The 18,982-nt window shown below is 35.7% G+C and overlaps 2 protein-coding genes and 1 long non-coding RNA gene across 3 annotated transcripts in view; all 3 read right to left on the reverse strand.

Moving 5' to 3' along the window:
• LOC136824204 (mucin-2-like) overlaps positions 1-1,415 on the reverse strand; it is a gene marked incomplete at its 5' end in the record, with an annotated part of 29,692 nt that extends 28,277 nt beyond the window's left edge. Inside the window, one exon of the mRNA XM_067080381.1 lies at positions 648-1,415. Within this exon, the coding sequence (XP_066936482.1) occupies positions 648-1,415 (768 nt within the window). The remainder of the gene's footprint in view (positions 1-647) is intronic.
• Positions 1,416-1,569: 154 nt separating this feature from the next.
• Positions 1,570-2,070, reverse strand: LOC136824218 (uncharacterized). The gene is made up of 3 exons (XR_010849101.1): positions 2,038-2,070; positions 1,842-1,892; positions 1,570-1,600 (listed from the first exon to the last, which is right to left on the reverse strand). It is a non-coding gene; the product is annotated as an uncharacterized lncRNA (long non-coding RNA).
• A 439-nt stretch (positions 2,071-2,509) lies between these two features.
• LOC136824205 (mucin-2-like) overlaps positions 2,510-18,982 on the reverse strand; it is a 34,283-nt gene continuing 17,810 nt past the window's right edge. Inside the window, exons 19-39 of the mRNA XM_067080382.1 lie at positions 18,340-18,869; positions 17,975-18,194; positions 17,767-17,817; positions 16,702-17,519; positions 16,152-16,371; positions 15,960-16,010; positions 15,397-15,744; positions 14,518-14,568; positions 13,982-14,025; positions 12,929-13,054; positions 11,662-11,725; positions 11,082-11,213; positions 9,701-9,791; positions 9,479-9,659; positions 8,572-8,676; positions 8,057-8,105; positions 5,798-5,836; positions 4,038-4,792; positions 3,670-3,892; positions 3,473-3,523; positions 2,510-3,228 (exon numbers count right to left, since the gene is read on the reverse strand). Of these exons, the coding sequence (XP_066936483.1) occupies positions 2,510-3,228; positions 3,473-3,523; positions 3,670-3,892; positions 4,038-4,792; positions 5,798-5,836; positions 8,057-8,105; positions 8,572-8,676; positions 9,479-9,659; positions 9,701-9,791; positions 11,082-11,213; positions 11,662-11,725; positions 12,929-13,054; positions 13,982-14,025; positions 14,518-14,568; positions 15,397-15,744; positions 15,960-16,010; positions 16,152-16,371; positions 16,702-17,519; positions 17,767-17,817; positions 17,975-18,194; positions 18,340-18,869 (4,868 nt within the window). The remainder of the gene's footprint in view (positions 3,229-3,472; positions 3,524-3,669; positions 3,893-4,037; positions 4,793-5,797; positions 5,837-8,056; positions 8,106-8,571; positions 8,677-9,478; positions 9,660-9,700; positions 9,792-11,081; positions 11,214-11,661; positions 11,726-12,928; positions 13,055-13,981; positions 14,026-14,517; positions 14,569-15,396; positions 15,745-15,959; positions 16,011-16,151; positions 16,372-16,701; positions 17,520-17,766; positions 17,818-17,974; positions 18,195-18,339; positions 18,870-18,982) is intronic.

Raw genomic sequence — 18,982 nt, forward strand, 5'->3', positions numbered from 1 at the left:
TATAGATAAGGACTTATCAAAGGATAAGATAATTGAGAAAATTACAAATATGGGGTATTTCAACAAAAAGTGTACAAGTTTGAAGTGAGGTTGTGAGGAAACCAAAGATGTTATAAATTCAAACTTATTCGAAGGAGGAAACTAAAATTTGGGCTATCATACCTAATAATTGCTTAACGCATTCAAAAGTTATAAAGAAAATTCGAAAAAATTCTGAAAAAAAGCACCTAAAGATTCGAAGGCCTTTTGAATGTTTTGATTATCAAAAGAATAAAAAAAATCGTTAAAATGGAAAAGTCTTAATTAAAACAATTCAAACTTTAAACTGGCTGTGTCGCATCGCATCAAAAACACGCTCTTTTCTTGTACAAAAATGATATGACCCACACAGTTTTCTCAAAAATGACACTTTTTCGAAAGAGAATTTTTCGAATTTTCTTCATAACTTTTTGAACACGTGAAACAAATTTAAATTACGATGATAGCTCAAAATTTAAGTTGATTTTTCCTCTTTCTGATGGTGAAAAGTTTAGATTTATAATATTTTTCGTTTTCCCACAATCGTAATTCAAACTTGTACACTTTTTTTTTGAAACACCCGGTACATAAACTCATATTAAAGCTTTAATTCGAAGGGAAAATCTTACCATTTCAATTGGGCTAGCATCGAATGTTTTTCCATCCATTGATATCTGCAAGAAATAACGACGAGCAAACTTTCGAGAAATTGGTGATCCTTGAGTTCGAATCTCGGCAACATTTTCGACTTTGTTGAAATAAATCTCCAAGTATCCTTCCTCCTCTTTAGGTTCCCAAGCCCCTGCTCCTGAAGGTGATGCAATGTTGTTCAGACGTGCTTGGGAAGGACCAGTGTAATCTCGTCCAGGAGTGTTGATTCTGACTGAGTTAGATACTAAATGGTCATCTGGAATTAAACCGTTTGAAACACCAACTGGTAATGGATTCTTGCAATCGCAGGGTTTGCTTGTAGAATGCTTTGTTGTTGATGCAGCTCCTGTGGTTGAGTGTGATGGTGTTGTTGCAGCCTCTGTTGTTGATTGCGATGGAGTTGTTTGGGATTGAGTTGTTGAAGATTTTGTTGTTTGGGATTCTGTTGTCGATTGCGATTTAGTTGTTGCAGACTCTGTTGTTGTTTTTGATGGAGTTGTTGAAGCCTCTGTTGTTGATTGTGATTGAGTTGTTTGTGATTCTGTTGTTGAAGATTTCGTTGTTGCAGCCTCTGTTGTCGATTGCGATTTCGTTGTTGCAGCCTCTGTTGTTGATTGTGATTGAGTTGTTGAAGCTTCTGTTGTTCGAGATGGAGTTGTTGCAGCCTCTGTTGTCGTTTGTGATTGAGTGGTCGAGGCTTCTGTAGTTGATGATTTTGTTGTCGAGGCTTCTGTTGTTGAAGATTTCGTTGTTGAAGCCTCTGTTGTCGATTGCGATTTCGTTGTTGCAGCCTCTGTTGTTGATTGTGATTGAGTTGTTGAAGCTTCTGTTGTTCGAGATGGAGTTGTTGCAGCCTCTGTTGTCGTTTGTGATTGAGTGGTCGAGGCTTCTGTTGATGATGATTTTGTTGTTACAGCTTCTGTTGTGGTTTCTGAAATTTCAAATATTTCAAACAAAGGTTTGTATAGAATAACCGAACTTCCTTCAAAATTCAATTCTAGGGCAATATACTGGACAATTTCCCCTGGCGATTGTAGCTCCTGGACAGTCCCGGCCAGTTTCCTTGATTGGAACTTGTCTTGACAGCTTTTTGCGAACATACCATTATGGCAAAAACTATTCATGGCTGGAAATTTCATTTGAAAATAAGCGCAAAATTCAAATTAATATACCTTTAACTTGTGGTTCAGTGGATTGTGTTGGTTCAGTGTAAATGTTCGTTGCTGAAAGAAGGAAATAGTATTTTAATAGTTATTTGAAATAGCTAAGAGATCAGAGCACAAAACTTCAGGGAGATACTAGACTTTTTTGTTTAGTAACTCTAAATTTTTGTCATAGACAAAATAGACAAAAGACCAGGCTTCGTACATTTTCTAACTGTTGTTGTAGATTGTGTTGTAGCCTGGAGGTTGCTGGTGTTGTTCGAACATGGTGACAACATATATTCAACTCTCATTGCACTTTGGTTCACCAATAGATTCATCATTAGCTGGTACAATACGAATGGCTTTGGCTTTGATGTTCAATTTGTTAACTTTGATTCCATTGTTGTCGTTATTGCCTTCAAATATGTAGTATCCATCATCCTAATTAGGGTTACAGATAATGATATATTAGACAAATTTTAAGATTTGCCAAGCTTTGATTCTTAGATGCTCTTCATTTTTTTGCCAAAAATTGTTTAGATATGATAAAATAAGAAACAATAGGCTAATTGGAAGGTACCATCCGATTGAAGAGGTTCATTTCAAAGCTTTTCGCCATCCAACGAATAAAGACGAAATAACGTCGAGCATCGTTCATCCCTTGGGTGAGCCTTGAGTTTGATTCACGAACATCTTCATTTTGTTAAAATGATATCAAGATGAGCTTCTTTGTCTTTAGGTTCCCAGGCTCCTGATCCTTTAAACGATTGTCGGTTGTTCAAACGAGCCTGTGCTGGTCCAGTGTTAGCTGTCCCTGGCTCTGGACTTCTAATGGAGTTAGTTTTCATTTGGGAATCAGGGATCATTTTGTTTGAAACACCCACAGGTAAGGGATTCTTACAATCACAGATTGGTGCTGTTGTTGGTGAAACAGTTGTTGATTGTTCCATTGTTTGAGATTTTGTTGTTGAAGCTTCTGTTGTTGAGGCTTCTGTTGTTGTTTGTGATTTAGTTGTTGAAGATTCAGTTGTGGATTGTGATTGAGTTGTGGCAGCCTCTGTTGTTGTTTGTGATCGAGTTGTTGAGGATTCTGTTGTTTGTGATTTCGTTGTTGCAGCCTCTGTTGTTGATCGTGATTTCGTTGTTGAAGCCTCTGTTGTTGAAGCCTCTGTTGTTGAAGCTTCTTTTGTTGTTTGCGATTTCGTTGTTGCAGCCTCTGTTGTTGATTGTGATTGAGTTGTTGCAGCCTCTGTTGTCGACTGTGATTGAGTTGTCGAGGCTTCTGTTGATTGTGATTTTGTCGTTGAAGCTTCTGTTGTTAATGATTTTGTTGTTGAAGCTTCTGTTGTTGATGATTTTGTTGTTGAAGCTTCTGTTGTTGATGATTTTGTTGTTGAAGCTTCTGTTGTGGTTTCTAAAATTTCAAACATAGCAAAGGTTTGTATAGAATAACCGAACTTTCTTTAAAATTCGAATCCAGAACAATTTCCCTGAACTGGACAATTGCCCCTTGGCGATTGCTGCTCCTGGACAGTCCCGGCCAGTTTCCTTGATTGGAACTTGTCTTGACAGTTTTTTGCGAACAGACCATTACGGCAAAAACTATTCATGGCTGGAAATTTCATTTGAAAATAAGCGCAAAATTCAAATTAATCTACCTTTAACTTGTGGTTCAGTGGATTGTGTTGGTTCAGTGTAAATGTTCGTTGCTGAAAGAACGAAATAGTATTTTAATAGTCATTTAAAATAGCTAAGAGATCAGAGCACAAAACTTCAGGGAGATACTAGACTTTTTTGTTTACGTAACTCTAAATTTTTGTCACAGACAAAATAGACAAAAGACCAGGCTTCGTACATTTTCTAACTGTTGTTGTAGATTGTGTTGTAGTCACTGGAGGTGCTGGTGTTGTAGAACATGGTGGACAAACATATAATTCAACTCTCATTGCAACTTTAGGTTCACCAATAGATTCATCATTAGCTGGTACAATACGAATGGCTTTGGCTTTGATGTTCAGTTTGTTGACTTTGATTCCATTGTTGTCGTTATTGCCTTCAAATATGTAGTATCCATCATCCTAATTAGGGTTACAGATAATGATATATTAGACAAATTTTAAGATTGCCTAAGCTTTGATTCTTAGATGGTCTTTCATTTTTGTCAAAAATTGTTTAGATATGAATTAAAATCAGAAACAAATAGCTAATTAGAAGGTGCCATACCGATTGAAGAGGTTCATTTTCAAAGTTTTCGCCATCCAAGGAATAAAAGACGAAATAACGTCGAGCAAATCGTTCGTCCCTTGGTGAGCCTTGAGTTCTGATTTCACGAACATCTTCCATTTTGTTAAAAATGATATCAAGATGAGCTTCTTTGTCTTTAGGTTCCCAGGCTCCTGATCCTTTAAACGATTGTCGGTTGTTCAAACGAGCCTGTGCTGGTCCAGTGTTAGCTGGCCCTGGCTCTGGACTTCTAATGGAGTTAGTTTTCATTTGGGAATCAGGGATCATTTTGTTTGAAACACCAACAGGTAAGGGATTCTTACAATCACAGATTGGTGCTTTTGTTGGTGAAACAGTTGTTGATTGTTCCGTTGTTTGAGATTCTGTTGTTGAAGCTTCTATTGTTGATTGTGATTGAGTTGTCGAGGCTTTTGTTGTTTGTGATGGAGTTGTTGGAGATTCTGTTGTTTGTGATGGAGTTGTTGGAGATTCTGTTGATTGTGATGGAGTTGTTGAAGATTCTGCTGTTGTTTGCGATTGAGTTGTTGGAGATTCTGTTGTTTGTGATGGAGTTGTTGGAGATTCTGTTGATTGTGATGGAGTTGTTGAAGATTCTGCTGTTGTTTGCGGTTGAGTTGTTTGCGATTCTGTTGATTGTGATGGAGTTGTCAAAGCTTCTTCTGTTGTTGTTTGTGATTCTGTTGTTGAAGCTTCTGTTGTTTGTGATTGAGTTGTTGAAGCTTCTGTTGTACTTTCTTAAAATCAAATAATTGAAAGTTTCGAAAATATACTTAGCTTGAATATACTTAAATATATTAGCTCTCATAAGAAAACCTTCACAGTAAAACCGATTACAATACTGCAAAAAAAAAACAAGGACCTTTTTCTAGTAAAGGATTTACTGAGGATATGCTTGATGTCTAGATAATGTACCGGGTGCACCACAAAAAAGTTTCTCTCAGTCTAAAAATTTTAAAACAACCATTCCTTTTTCATTGAAAAGAAGAAAGATAAACTTGAATTTTGTTGGGTCATTTATTAAATTCAGGATATTAGATTTAAAGTTATGCTCTATTGAATAAAAAAGTTACTTTCGAAAGTGCTTAAAAACGTTGAAAATCGACCTATCAATTTTTTATTTAAAATTGGCAATCCATAAAAACTCCATCTCGTCCCATCGCAATAGTCTTCTCATGATTGAGGGCATTTTTAGTAATGAAAAATAGATTTTGAAACTGAAGCCTCCAAAGAGTTTTAAAACGTTATCATAGTCGTTTTAATTTTTTTTCTATCGAACTTTTCCTCAGACTTTTGCTTCTAGACTGGATAAAGTCATGTAAACCCATATTTGATGAATTTTACCAAATACGACGAATTTTCTTCCTTTTATTGAAATTCAACTTTTTTTTATATAACAAAAGGTCATTATGAAAGGTCATTATGTTATAATTTTCAATGATTGAAAGAAAAAAATACTGATGTGTCATTTAATTATGCTTCTGTTAAATTTGATAGGTCGTCGATTTTCAACTTCGTGATAGTAACTTTTTTCTTCAATTGAATTGAGCATAACTTTTGACCCAATGAACCAAATATAATAAACCCATCAAAATTCAAGTTTATCTGTCTTCGTTCCAATGGAAAAAGATTAGTTCTTTCAAAATTTTTAGAACTCAAAAGAATTCACTTTAAAGAGAGAAACTTTTTTTTGTGACACACCCGGTATGTCATATCAATTAAATCATTAAGAAATGATTTACCTTTGGTCGTTGTAATACTAGGTGGTGCTGTGGTGATCTCTGAAAAATAATGATAAGATTTTAACTAGAAAAGAGCTATCATAAAAGCATAAAATCATAAAATGTGTAAAATTCAGGGGAACACTCGATCTGAAAAACTACCGTATAAGCAGACAAAGATTTGAGGCTCTGAATTTGACCATGAAAAGAAAATTTAGCAACTTTAGACAAAAATTGAGCCATACGTTGTATTTTCTTGGAAATCTTTGTCCACTTAAAGGCAAAAAGAATAACCAGAAGCGTCATGTTTTTTATTTAAAAACTGTATATTCGACCTACACAACAAGAGGTCATCTTCAGAGTGTAAAAATCTATCAACAAGAAAAAATTTTTAAAAACATTTTAAGAACAAATCTATAATTGGCTAATAAAATTACAATAAAAACAGTTTTGAAAAAAGACAAAACGAAAAGCTAAAAACAGTTAAAAATAAATACCTAGAGACTATTATGTATGAGTTGTAAAATCGTAATAATGGCATAAAATGAGACTGAAGATGTATATGACAGGTTAATAAAAAGACTACGTCGTGAACAGTTGTATTGTTTTAAATAGATTTTGTATATTTAGTGTCGGTTTTTGTTCTATAATGAGAAATGATTCAGTAATTTCTTTTGTGTCATTTCTTTTAAATCCTTTTGCAATTAACTCAACATCGTCTATTGTGATTGGTTTATGACCGGACAGCATAGAATGTTTGAAAACAGTGGAGTTTTTATCTCTTCCGCTGTGATCTAGAACACGTTCAAACACCCTTCTCTCTGTTTCGCCGATGTAGGTTTCTGTACAATTTTCGTCGGGACAGTTGATCTTGTAGACTACGTTGTTTTCGTGTTCTTTCTTTGTTTTATCTTTGACGTTGAACATTGAAGATAACCTTTGACTTTTAAATATCATTTGAGTTTTGATTTGATCATTTACTATTACCGATTTTAACCAGCGGAACCACCAGCTAATGATGATACCATTGACCCAGAGAAAACTAAGAAACTTTATTTACCGTACCAAGGGAAGAAAGGAGAAACCTTGGTAAGATCCTTGAATAAAACATTAAAATCGGTAATAGTAAATGATCAAATCAAAACTCAAATGATATTTAAAAGTCAAAGGTTATCTTCAATGTTCAACGTCAAAGATAAAACAAAGAAAGAACACGAAAACAACGTAGTCTACAAGATCAACTGTCCCGACGAAAATTGTACAGAAACCTACATCGGCGAAGCAGAGAGAAGGGTGTTTGAACGTGTTCTAGATCACAGTGGAAGAGATAAAAACTCCACTGTTTTCAAACATTCTATGCTGTCCGGTCATAAACCAATCACAATAGACGATGTTGAGTTAATTGCAAAAGGATTTAAAAGAAATGACACAAGAGAAATTACTGAATCATTTCTCATTATAGAACAAAAACCAACACTAAACATACAAAATCTATTTAAAACAATACAACTGTTCACGACGTAGTCTTTTTATTAACCTGTCATATACATCTTCAGTCTCATTTTATGCCATTATTACGATTTTACAACTCATACATAATAGTCTCTAGGTATTTATTTTTAACTGTTTTTAGCTTTTCGTTTTGTCTTTTTTCAAAACTGTTTTTATTGTAATTTTATTAGCCAATTATAGATTTGTTCTTAAAATGTTTTTAAAAATTTTTTCTTGTTGATAGATTTTTACACTCTGAAGATGACCTCTTGTTGTGTAGGTCGAATATACAGTTTTTAAATAAAAAACATGACGCTTCTGGTTATTCTTTTTACCATTAAATTATTAGCCCAAGGAAATATCTTAAAGGCAAAAATAATCAGATTTCGAAAATTTTTGATTTTTCTTACTTTTTACACCCTTACACTTTTGGAAGTCTGGCAAACGTACCCTTAAAGGGCTACTTAGACTACACAATATATTGGTGAGCAATATTCGTAAAAGCAAAATCTTTGATCGGAGTTTTTTGAAAAGTGGTACCCTAATGGCGGCACTACTCAATAGCGGTGTAAATGCATCGAGAGCGCTAGATCTACTTTTCCTCGAAAACTTTTGATGATGTAGCGCCGTTAGACGTTAACTTTTAATACTGCAATATCTTCTTTACGGGTACCAATTCAAAAAAAACTTCGATCAAAGATGGCGGATATAGCTTGGTCCAGGGATATATAAAGGTCAGTGGTTCACCCGCCTCAATCTTCACTTTATTCTTTCTACCATGTGACTAACCTTCGCAAGATGTACAACAATCCCCATCGTACAATCTTTGTTCCGCAGTCTATAAACACATTTAGGGTTGGTTAGAATATGACTATTATCAGATAAAGTGACAAAAATATTTGAAATTGGTCAAAAAAGCTGACTTCTCGCTTATTTTCTCAGGATAACTTTCATTTGAATAAAATCTATTTGGATGAATAAGCCCCTGGACACCCCTGCTCATAAAATCTACTCAATCGCATGTAACGTTGACACCAATTTTCTAATAGTACTATTAAAACCACTGCTCGACACAGCCATTACATTAAAATGCACATTAAAGTAACCAGGAAACTCAAAGTTAGAAAGAAAAAAATATCGTTTTGCTAAAGCTCGAGCAGATGAAATTGAAAAAGAGGTAAAATCGACGCTCTCTAACTCGATTTTCATTAGGAAATTGGATTTTATCAAAATAATGGAACGCATTGAATAGTAGAACGTTGAATTAGAGAGCATCAACTCTATCATGAAATCGTCATACTCACAGGACACGGCAGAATTGGACATTGTTTCGGTTTGCATTGAATTCTGTTGTTCAAACATCGGCATTCAGAACACTTGTTGTTCGGATCTGTCCAAATGGAGTCAGGCTAAAAGAAGATTATGATAAAGTCAATGAATAGAAATTGCCCATCAAAAATAAAATTATTTCCAACTGTGTTTCTACTATTCATGATATGCACCACATGAGAGTCTTCTGAGAACTTTTGTAAATTTTTCATTCAATACGTCACTTAAACAATAGATTAGTGACGTATTGGGTGGAACAAAAACGAAGAAAAAAGAAGAGTTGCATAATTTCGTGAAGTCATTGCAGTGTGCAATGTATGAATTGCATTAGAGCATTGAGGGTTTCGTGATGTCCCATAAGCTCGAAGTTTGTGAAAGTGAAAAATAAACTCTTTTCCAGCATTGTCTAAGCTCACATTCGTCTAGATACCATTTATAAGGCTGTGATTCCTGCTGCTCAAGAGAAAGCACACAAGCAAAAAGCCATCGAAATGCATTTTGGAATATGAATACACGTTTTTTTTTTAAGAAACTAGTTTTACCAAGCAGTCTCAATATTTCTTAAGAAATCGGCCTTTTGAGCCTTAAATGTTTCTTACATGTTTCTAAACTTTTTGACATAATCAGCGTATTTTCATGCAAAGAAAAAAAAAGATTTGTTTTGATTGGAAGGTTCTTAAAAAAACGAATTAAAAAATGTTATTTTCTCATTCTCAGCCTCAGCATGTTTCTTAGATGTTTCTTAGTTTTTAGACATTCTCAGCCTCATGTTTCTTAAAAATGTGTTTCTTAAAAAAACGTGTATACATAAAACATTTTGAGAGACAAACAACAAATCAAAATTGACCAGTCATCCAGAGAGAGAGAAAAAAATCATCTTACATCATGGATAGTTCCTTGGTCGTCTTTACATGGGCATGCCAATGGTTGGACACACGTCTTTCCTGACCACACAGTCCCATTTGGGCATGTGCAACCTGGTCTACAAAAAGAATTAGTTCCTGCAGTGAAGACAGTATCGCATTTCCCTAAGAAATTACACTTTTCTTCACAGACGGGAGCACTTTTGTGTGGTATTTTGGGGTTGACATGTAGGCTGTGGTCGTGTCGCTGTTTGTGGGTGGAAGTGTGGTGTGTGAAGTTTGTTGTTGTTGTTGTTGGCCCTGTTGTGTAGGAGGGGCTGTTGTTGTTGCAGCTTAAAATGAAAACGAAAACTTAAGAGCGAAGACTAGTTTTAACATGGGTAGTTCGGCCACTTTTTAGGCTAAAGTTACAGGACAGTGAAGTGAATAAGTCGCTCTCATGTTGTCTTTGACGACCGTTGGAACCGTTAGGATTTCTCCCAATTCAATGTCTCTGTCAGTTCATAACAAGAATTTCACTCCAACTCTACTGAGCGCAAATTGAGTATCGGGTCCCACATGGGCCCCGTAGCTCAATGGTAGAGCAAATGCCCGCGAATGGCATGGTTGTGAGTTCGAGTCTCGCCGGATCCGTTGGTTTCCAACGGTTTGTGATCTGGTCAGAAGACAACCATGAAGCGACTGTATTCACTTCATTGTAATACATAAGGGCAAAATTCATAACAGGTTATAGTAATAGTCCAAAAAGAAAAAAGAAACAAGCAACATGCTGAATGGACCTACCTAATGATTAACATCAGATGAAAATAAGAAAAAAGTGACAATAATTGTACAAAAATTCAGAATGGAAAATAAAGCTTGTGTGTTGAATAATGTAAAATGGTAAAAAGGAATCCCCAAATACGAAAAATACTTAACCATCAGGCCCAAAAAACCTTTTTAAGCTGTTTTTGGCCAAATTTGCCCAAAAAAATTTTCCTTCAAATCTGGCTCCGTAAATTTTGGCATTGCCATTGTATCATGTGCAAAAAATCAGAAAAAAATAACGATAACATGAGAAAACTCTATATTTTATTTTTTTAAAGGTCATTTCCCCAAAATACGAAAATCCGTTTTTTAAGGCGAATAAGAATTTTCCGGAAAAACCACTTCAGCCATTCTTTTTAGAGAATCTTGCTCTCCATCTTTGTACAAAAAATAGAAAAAAGTAATGACAGGATTTTGCACAAAGTCCAAAAAACCCTATTTTTAGGTAGTTTTTGGCCCAAATTTGCCCAAATAATTTTTTTCTCAAAAATCGGGCTCCGTCACGTTCTGGGCGTTGCCATTTTGCATCATTATGCAAAAAATGAGAAAAAACTAATGAACCAATCCTGAGAAAAGCTAGTAACAGACAGACGGACGGACGGACGAACGGACATGGGTTAATTTATAGAACCTCCACCGGGGTACCCGGAGGTAGGTCCAAAAATCCATCTAAATCTTATATCTTGTACTTAAGACTAACAAGGATTCGCAAGTGGCACAAGGTAGGTAGGTGGAAAAGGAAATTGTGGAATGTTTCGTTGATTAGTAATCCTTTGAAATATGACAACTAATCCATATAAGGGCAGACTACTTACGACAGCATTCTTCGTCACGATTGTTGGGACAATCTTTTCTCCCGTCACAGAACCAATCTTTCGGGATACATTTAGCGTCCTTGCCACCGCATGTTAAGAAACCAGGTTGTGAGCAAGCAGTGTCAGATGAAACTATGACGAAAGTGAAAAAGGCTCACTAGAAATGTCACCTTTTTAACAAGACTCGCGAAACAAATAGGCCTTCTCATAAATTATTTTGAGTGCAACCACCGCCTCGTTTTGAAACCATAACCAAGGTGATCCCTTGAGTTTTCAAGTGCTACTTTTATAAATAGAGTCACCTTCTTATGAATTTCTCTGGGAATCAATTATCATAGCAATATTTTGAAAACGAGGTAAGTGTTACTCGTGACGTAATTCATGAAAAGGTGACAATATAAACACAACATATATGGTAGTCTGTTGAAGAGATTTGAGAAGATTTTAGAACGAAACTAGAGCATGGAATATTACCAAGACTCAGCATGCATACAATTAAGGCAAATGAACTTCAGGATTATATAGTTTTTTTTTTCAAATGCTTTTCATTTCATAAGAACAACTTATCTATTTTTCTTACCGCATTTTCGACAACACTTTCCAGGGATGGGAACCAGGACTTGTCGTTTATTCAATGGCACTTCCTACAAAATGAAAATTTCGATGAAACAAAATTTACTACAAAAGGCTGCGTGTCCACTGGAAAAAATAAGTTCATCGCCAATTTTTTTCTCACAAAAAATAAATCCAGACAGATATCTGGAAGTAAAAACCTACTGTTTTATTTGTGATAGCGCGAAAAAAAATTAGCGATGATAACGTACGCTCACTAAAGCTTTCCCACCCGAACATTTTTCCTAAATTAACAATTTTAGAGATGTTTGCCTTCTTGCCAGATTACCAGATTACCTAAATACAACGTTGTTTTAACGTTTATCTAATGTTATACGGACGTTGTGAACATTAGAGAAACGTTAAAACAAGCGTTAAAGCTGGGTATTTTCTGTCAATCAAATCTTTGATCGTAGACGCGATGACTGGAATCTCTTTACAGAGATTTCAAATGGGTTGGCCCAGGCGAAAGTACAATCATTTGCCAAGCTAACCACAGTACTGAGTGAGAATTATATCAAGACCTCCTGGACAGTAGTAAAGATTACTAGCCACTGCATTATAAGGCATTTTTTAGAAGAGAAAAAAACATAGAATTTGCCTTTATAGTGCTTGAAGTTTTGGTAACAAAAATGATGAAATTGTGTTTTTTTTGAAAATTGTCAATGGCCCAGGTGAAGGAACAATCATTTGCCAAGCTGACCAGTACTGAGTGAGAATTATACAAAGACCTCCTGGACAGTAGTTAAGATTACTATTCACTACATTTTCAGGCATTTTTAAAAGAGAAAAAAACATATAATTTGCCTTATAGTGCTTGAAATGATGAAATTGTGTTGTTTTTTTGAAAATTGTATCCAATGCACTAAGCAGTGCCTTTGGAACCCGGGGGGGGGGTACTTAGGCAAATGGAGGATACGGTATGTGTCGCCCTTAAGGGTGCCTTAATTGGATTTCCAAAGCTAAGGGTCGGAAAAATCAGAAAATCAAATTTCATTCCCACTAAGGTTAGGAGAAATAGGAAAATTTAAACTTTTTACCCCCAGAAAAATGAAAATATGGTCAAAATTGGTCAAATTTGTCCCGGTAAGGGTCGTAAAATTCACAAAATTTTCCTTTGTTTTCTCCTTTTTAGTCCCGGTAAGGGTCCGAGGGTCGAAAGTCGGGCGGCACCCCCGTCAGCTCGCAACCCTAGTACCCCCCTCCCCGGGCTTTGGAAGTAGGAAAACACTTACACAGCCAGTATTACAGTTTTCATCATCACATTCATGTTGTATAAGTTCGATTTCAGGTTTGCCAGTGACGTCATCAACAACACATATCTTTTGATTACATTCGTCGACTTCGACTGTTTCACCGACCTATTGTTGTCGGAAAATAAATTTGTATAAATGTACGCTTTGATTAGGCGGTTGACCTATTTGCTAAAATATTGGCGGTCCGTATTTGCATTTGGCGGCGGAGACGCATATAGAACCACTAAAACCGCCAAATTTAATCCCCATCGAAATCGAATTGCTGAAATGCGAATTGAGAATCTACAATTTTCGAGTGGACTAAGTTTTTTGGGACTCTTTTACGTAGTAGTTTTGACCAAGACATTATGTTTTAAATTCTTCGCATGGATTAATTTTCTAAGACAAATGGCCGGAAAAAAAAAGATGAACTTTTCAGTGTAATAAAATTGAAGATTCGAGGAAGGTGTTATTTGGGAATTGAAAGACACGCTCTTTTTATAAGAATACACTTTATAAGAATGTCCATGATGGAAATGGCTAAAAAATTAGGAATAATGCTAAGAATATCATCATCATGGAATTTTGCTACTCAAGCTAAGAATGCCATTTTTAGAACATTTTCAATTAGAAATTGTCGATTATCCCTTAAGTGAGGCTCACTCCTTTCACAAAAATGCCATTTTATGCTTGAGCCGTATGTACTAAATGTTAAATCTAATCTGAGTTAGGATCCTAACCTAAGAATGCTGTAAGAATATTTTAGGATGATTTTCCCAAAAAAGTTAAGAATGTCCATAATGAAATAGATTTACACCATTCTTATAAAAAAAGCGTGTAATTTAGAAATAATTATTTAAACTGTTTCAATTTCTAATTCTTCTTTTTAACCTCTATCAGCCGAACCTTTATGTTTTATGTAATTTGTAACGAACACTCCTCTGCTTCGAAGGTTTTAATAGAAACCTTTCCACATATGAATTTCCTTTAATCCCGAAAAAAAACAAAACATCTGATATCAAATCAAATCAAGTATTAAAGAAATCTTCTCACCGATAAAGTGATATTTTCTTTACCATTGAAATACACACAGTACTCTACAAAGGAAAATAGAAAAAATATCAAAATTTTCTTCTTGGAAATATCAATTTATACAGAGGGTCAACCCTTAGGATCCGTAGAGTAACATCTTTCGGGAGACGCAACCACAAGTTATTACTTTAAGGGCAGAAAGTTTCGCAGGCGAAGTCAAAAAGTCGCGAAATTTAGCGAATTTAAGTTTCGCGAATTATGGTTTTAATCGAAATTTCACAGATAGAATTTTCGTTTAAAATTTACCTTTTAGCAAACAGTGCAAAACTGAGTAGGAAAGGAAACTTTCGCGTTTTTAATTTTTTACCTGGCAGAAACTTTCGCGAAAAAGGTTCAAAATCACGAAAAACGCGAAAGTTTCTGCCCGCAAAAGTACTATTATACCCCTAACCATAAAAACGAGTAAAGAATTGCCGATATGGCCTGATAAAGCATCGAAAAAGTTGAAGATTATTTGATGAAACACAAACATTTCGAACAATGTTAATAAGACATACCTTTAACTTGTGGTTCAGTTGACAGTGTCGGTTCAGTGTATATGTTTGTTGCTAAAAGAAAGGGGGTCGATGAGTTATTTCCAAAAGAATAAAATAACACATGGAAAGCGATTAACTTGAAACGTCAATAACCAGCGCCGAATAATGACAAGTGTCTAGAGATGCAGTCTTATTGCACCACAGATATCGTAAATAAAACACTGGATGAAGCTAACCCGTCCCTAGTTGAAGTAGTAGTATAGTATGAAATAGTATTGAATAACAATATTTTGAAATGTTAGCTTTTCATAGATTTTAGTACTTAATTTTTTCACCGTATTTGCCATTGCTTTTGTTTATGCTTTTGAGTTTGGCATGACCCGCTAGGTTGTGCTAGTTCGACAGCTTTCGATTCAGTTTTCAGTTTTGTTTGTGTCGTGATTTCAATTTTTTTTTATTTAACTTTGAATTTCCTAGCTCTACGTATTTTAAGCAATTTATATATTGTAACGTTTTAATTTAATATTTAGTTGAAGTAGAAGTATGCGCCATCTTGTATAAAGTGACGTCACAATTTTGCTTGCAAGAGTCAAAAGTTTTTGAAGTTATTCCAGTGTCAAAATATATCAACAGTAAAAGCCCAGGGTTTATACCGTGGTGTACTTTTAGTAAAGATGGCGCATTATTTTGCTTCATTATGTCGAAGCTTGGAAAGCATGCCTTATCTAGTGTTTAATATAAGAAGAAATCTGGAATTTTAGTGTTTAATATAAGAAGATATCTGGGAATTGCACTCGCAAATAGCACTTTTACTTTCATTCAACTCAAGCACCTTCTGGTGCTACTAAAGGTTTGATGAGCGCGAGGATAAATTTTTGCAAATTATAAAATATTTCTTACAGAATCTGGTTGTCGTGGTCTGCGTTGTAGCAGTTGAGGATTCAGTTGTTGAAGCTTTCGTTGTCGATTGTGATTGAGTTGTTGAAGCCTCTGTTGTTCGCGATAAAGTTGTTGGAGATTCTGTTGTCGATTGTGATGCAGTTGTTGAAGATTGTGATGGTGTTGTTTGTGATTGAGTTGTTGAGGATTCTGTTGATTGCGATGGAGTTGTTTGCGATTGAGTTGTTGAGGATTTTGTTGAGGATTCTGTTGTTTGCGATTGAGTTGTTGAGGATTCTGTTGATTGCGATGGAGTTGTTGAGGCTTCTGTTGTTGATGATTTTGTCGTTGAAGCTTCTGTTGTAGTTTCTAAAATTTCGAATGTTTAAAAGGTTTATATATAATATTCATATCTCCTTTAAAATTATCGATTCTGGGACAATTGTCCCAGGGCAATTGCAATTCCTGGAGAATCCCCTTAGAGAGTTCCGTAGATTTGAGCTCAACTCTTATCAACTTAACTTAATTTTTTTATGGCTAGATATTTCTTTTGAAAATAATCACAAAATACAAAAATAATCTACCTTTAACTTGTGGTTCAGTGGATTGCGGAGGTTCAGTGTAAATGTTCGTTGCTGAAAGAAAAAAATATATTTTTGAAAGTTATTTGAAGTCACTAGGGGAACAGAGCGTAAAAGGTTAGGGGATACTTCTTTGGATCAAGGTACCTTGCTACATTTTGTTATAGACAAATACACAGAAACGAGGCATCTTACATTTTCTAACTGTTGTAGATTGTGTTGTAGTCACTGGAGGAGCTGGTGTTGTAGAACAAGGTGGACAAACATATAATTCAACTCTCATTGCAACTTGAGGTTCACCAATAGATTCATCATTAGCTGGTACAATACGAATAGCTTTGGCTTTGATGTTCAGTTTGTTGACTTTGATTCCATTGTTGTTAGTATTGCCTTCGAAGACGTATGATCCGTCAGCCTAGGATATTAGAAAAATTATTGATCATATTCTCAACTTTGATTATTCCGATCCAGGAGTTGAATATGAAATAACTGTTATACAAAAAAATTACCTAAAAGCTGTTTAGTTGTTTTTGTCTTAGCCTGCTTTTGGCCTGGTCTGCGTAAAGTGCTTGATGTTATATTCAGATCTTTGTAATACCGAGACTTCATACTAGATCCGGTAATCTAATAAGAGCTTTAGACAGTTTTCAGCGAAGTCAGGTCATGATCATTAACTTCGTGTAACACTGTAACAACCTGACGTCATATCTACGCCTCTCGGAGAAACTGAAAAAATACTACATACCGATTTAAGAGGTTCATTTTCAAATTTTTCGCCATCAAGGGAGTAAAAGACGAAATATCGCTTGGCGAATCGATTGACTCTTGGTGAACCCTGTGTTCTGATTTCACGAACATCTTCCATTTTGTTGAAAAGGATATCAAGATGAGCTTCTTTGTCTTTTGGTTCCCAGGCTCCTGATCCAGACGAGGTTACTTTGTTGTTCAAACGAGCCTGAGCTGGACCAGTGTTGAATGGTCCTGGGCTAGTAACTCTGACAGAATTGGATTTCATTTGGGAATCAGAAATCCTTCGATCTGAAACACCAACAGGTAAGGGGGTTTTACAATCACAAATTGGTGCTGTTGTTGGTGAAACAGTTGTTGATTGTTCCGTTGTTTGAGATTCTGTTGTTTGTGATGGCGTTGCTTGAGATTCTGTTGTTTGAGATTCTGTTGATTTTGATGGCGTTGTAGAGGCCTCTGTAGTTGATTGTGATTTTGTTGTCGAGGATTTTGTTGTTGAAGATTCTGTTGTTTGAAACTTTGTTGTCGAGGCTGCTGTCGTTGAAGCCTCTGTTATTGTTTGTGATCGAGTTGTTGAGGATTCTGTTGTTTGTGATTTCGTTGTCGAAGCCTCTGTTGTTGATTGTGATCGAGTTGTTGAAGCTTCTGTTGTTGTTTGCGATTTCGTTGTTGCAGCCTCTGTTGTCGACTCTGATTGAGTTGTTGAAGCTTCTGTTGTTCGAGATGGAGTTGTTGCAGCCTCTGTTGTCGACTGTGATTGAGTTGTCGAGGCTTCTGTAGTTGATGATTTTGTTGTTGAAGCTTCTGTTGTGGTTTCTGAAATTTCAAACATTTCAAAGGTTTGTATAGAATAACCGAACTACCTTTAAAATTCTATTCCAGAACAATTTTCACTGGACAATTGCCCCTGGCGATTGTAGCTCCTGGACAGTCCCGGCCAGTTTCCTTGATTGGAACTTGTATTGACGGTTTTTTAGCGAACAGACCGGGATTACTTTATGGCAAAAGTTATTCATGGCGAGAAATTTCTTTTGAAAATAAGCGCGAAATTCAAATTAATCACCTTTAACTTGTGGTTCAGTGGACTGCGGTGGTTCAGTGTAAATGTTCGTTGCTGAAAGAAGGAAATAGTATTTTAATAGTTATTTGAAATAGCTGGGAGATCATGAGCACAAAACTTCAGGGAGTTACTCGACTTTTTTGTCAACTTATATTGAGGTAACTCTAAATCTTTGTCATAGACAAAATAGACAAAAGACCAGGCTTCGTACATTTTCTAACTGTTGTAGATTGTGTTGTAGTCACTGGAGGTGCTGGTGTTGTCGAACATGGTAGACAAACATATAATTCAACTCTCATTGCAACTTGAGGTTCACCAATAGATTCATCATTAGCTGGTACAATACGAATGGCTTTGGCTTTGATGTTCAGTTTGTTGACTTTGATTCCATTGTTGTCAGTATTTCCTTCGAAGATATACGAACCATCAGCCTGATTAGGGTTACAGATAGTGATATATTAGACAAATTTTAAGATTGCCTAAGCTTTGATTCTTAGATGATCTTTCATTTTTGTCAAAAATTGTTTAGATTTGAATTAAAATCAGAAACAAACAACTAATTAAAAGGTACCATACCGATTGAAGAGGTTCATTTTCAAAACTTTCGCCATCCAAGGAATAAAAGACGAAATAACGTCGAGCAAATCGTTCGTCCCTTGGTGAGCCTTGAGTTCTGATTTCACGAACATCTTCCATTTTGTTAAATATGATATCAAGATGAGCTTCTTTGTCTTTAGGTTCCCAGGCTCCTGAACCATGAATAGATTGTCGGTTGTTCAAACGAGCCTGTGCTGGTCCAGTGTTAGCTGGCCCTGGCTCTGGACTTCTAATGGAGTTAGTTTTCATTTGGGAATCAGGGATCATTTCGTTTGAAACACCCACAGGTAAGGGATTCTTACAATCACAGATTGGTGCTGTTGTTGGTGAAACAGTTGTTGGTGAAACAGTTGTTGATTGTTCCGTTGTTTGAGATTCTGTTGTTTGTGATGGCGTTGTCGAAGCTTCTGTTGTTTGAGATTCTGTTGATTGTGATGGCGTTGTCAAAGCCTCTGTTGTTGATCGCGATGATGTTGTCGAGGATTTAGTAGTTGAACTTTTTGTTGTCACTAAAATCGAGGGTTCATTACGGTAAATTTATCATATTACAGCACTTTTGTTATGATATAATAAAACTTGGTAACTTGTAATCGATTACTGGTTTTACAAAAGAAATGTCGGA

Source organism: Clytia hemisphaerica, unplaced genomic scaffold (genome assembly GCF_902728285.1).
Source record: "Clytia hemisphaerica strain Z4C2 unplaced genomic scaffold, Clytia hemisphaerica genome assembly, whole genome shotgun sequence".
Taxonomy (NCBI): Eukaryota; Metazoa; Cnidaria; class Hydrozoa; order Leptothecata; family Clytiidae; genus Clytia; species Clytia hemisphaerica.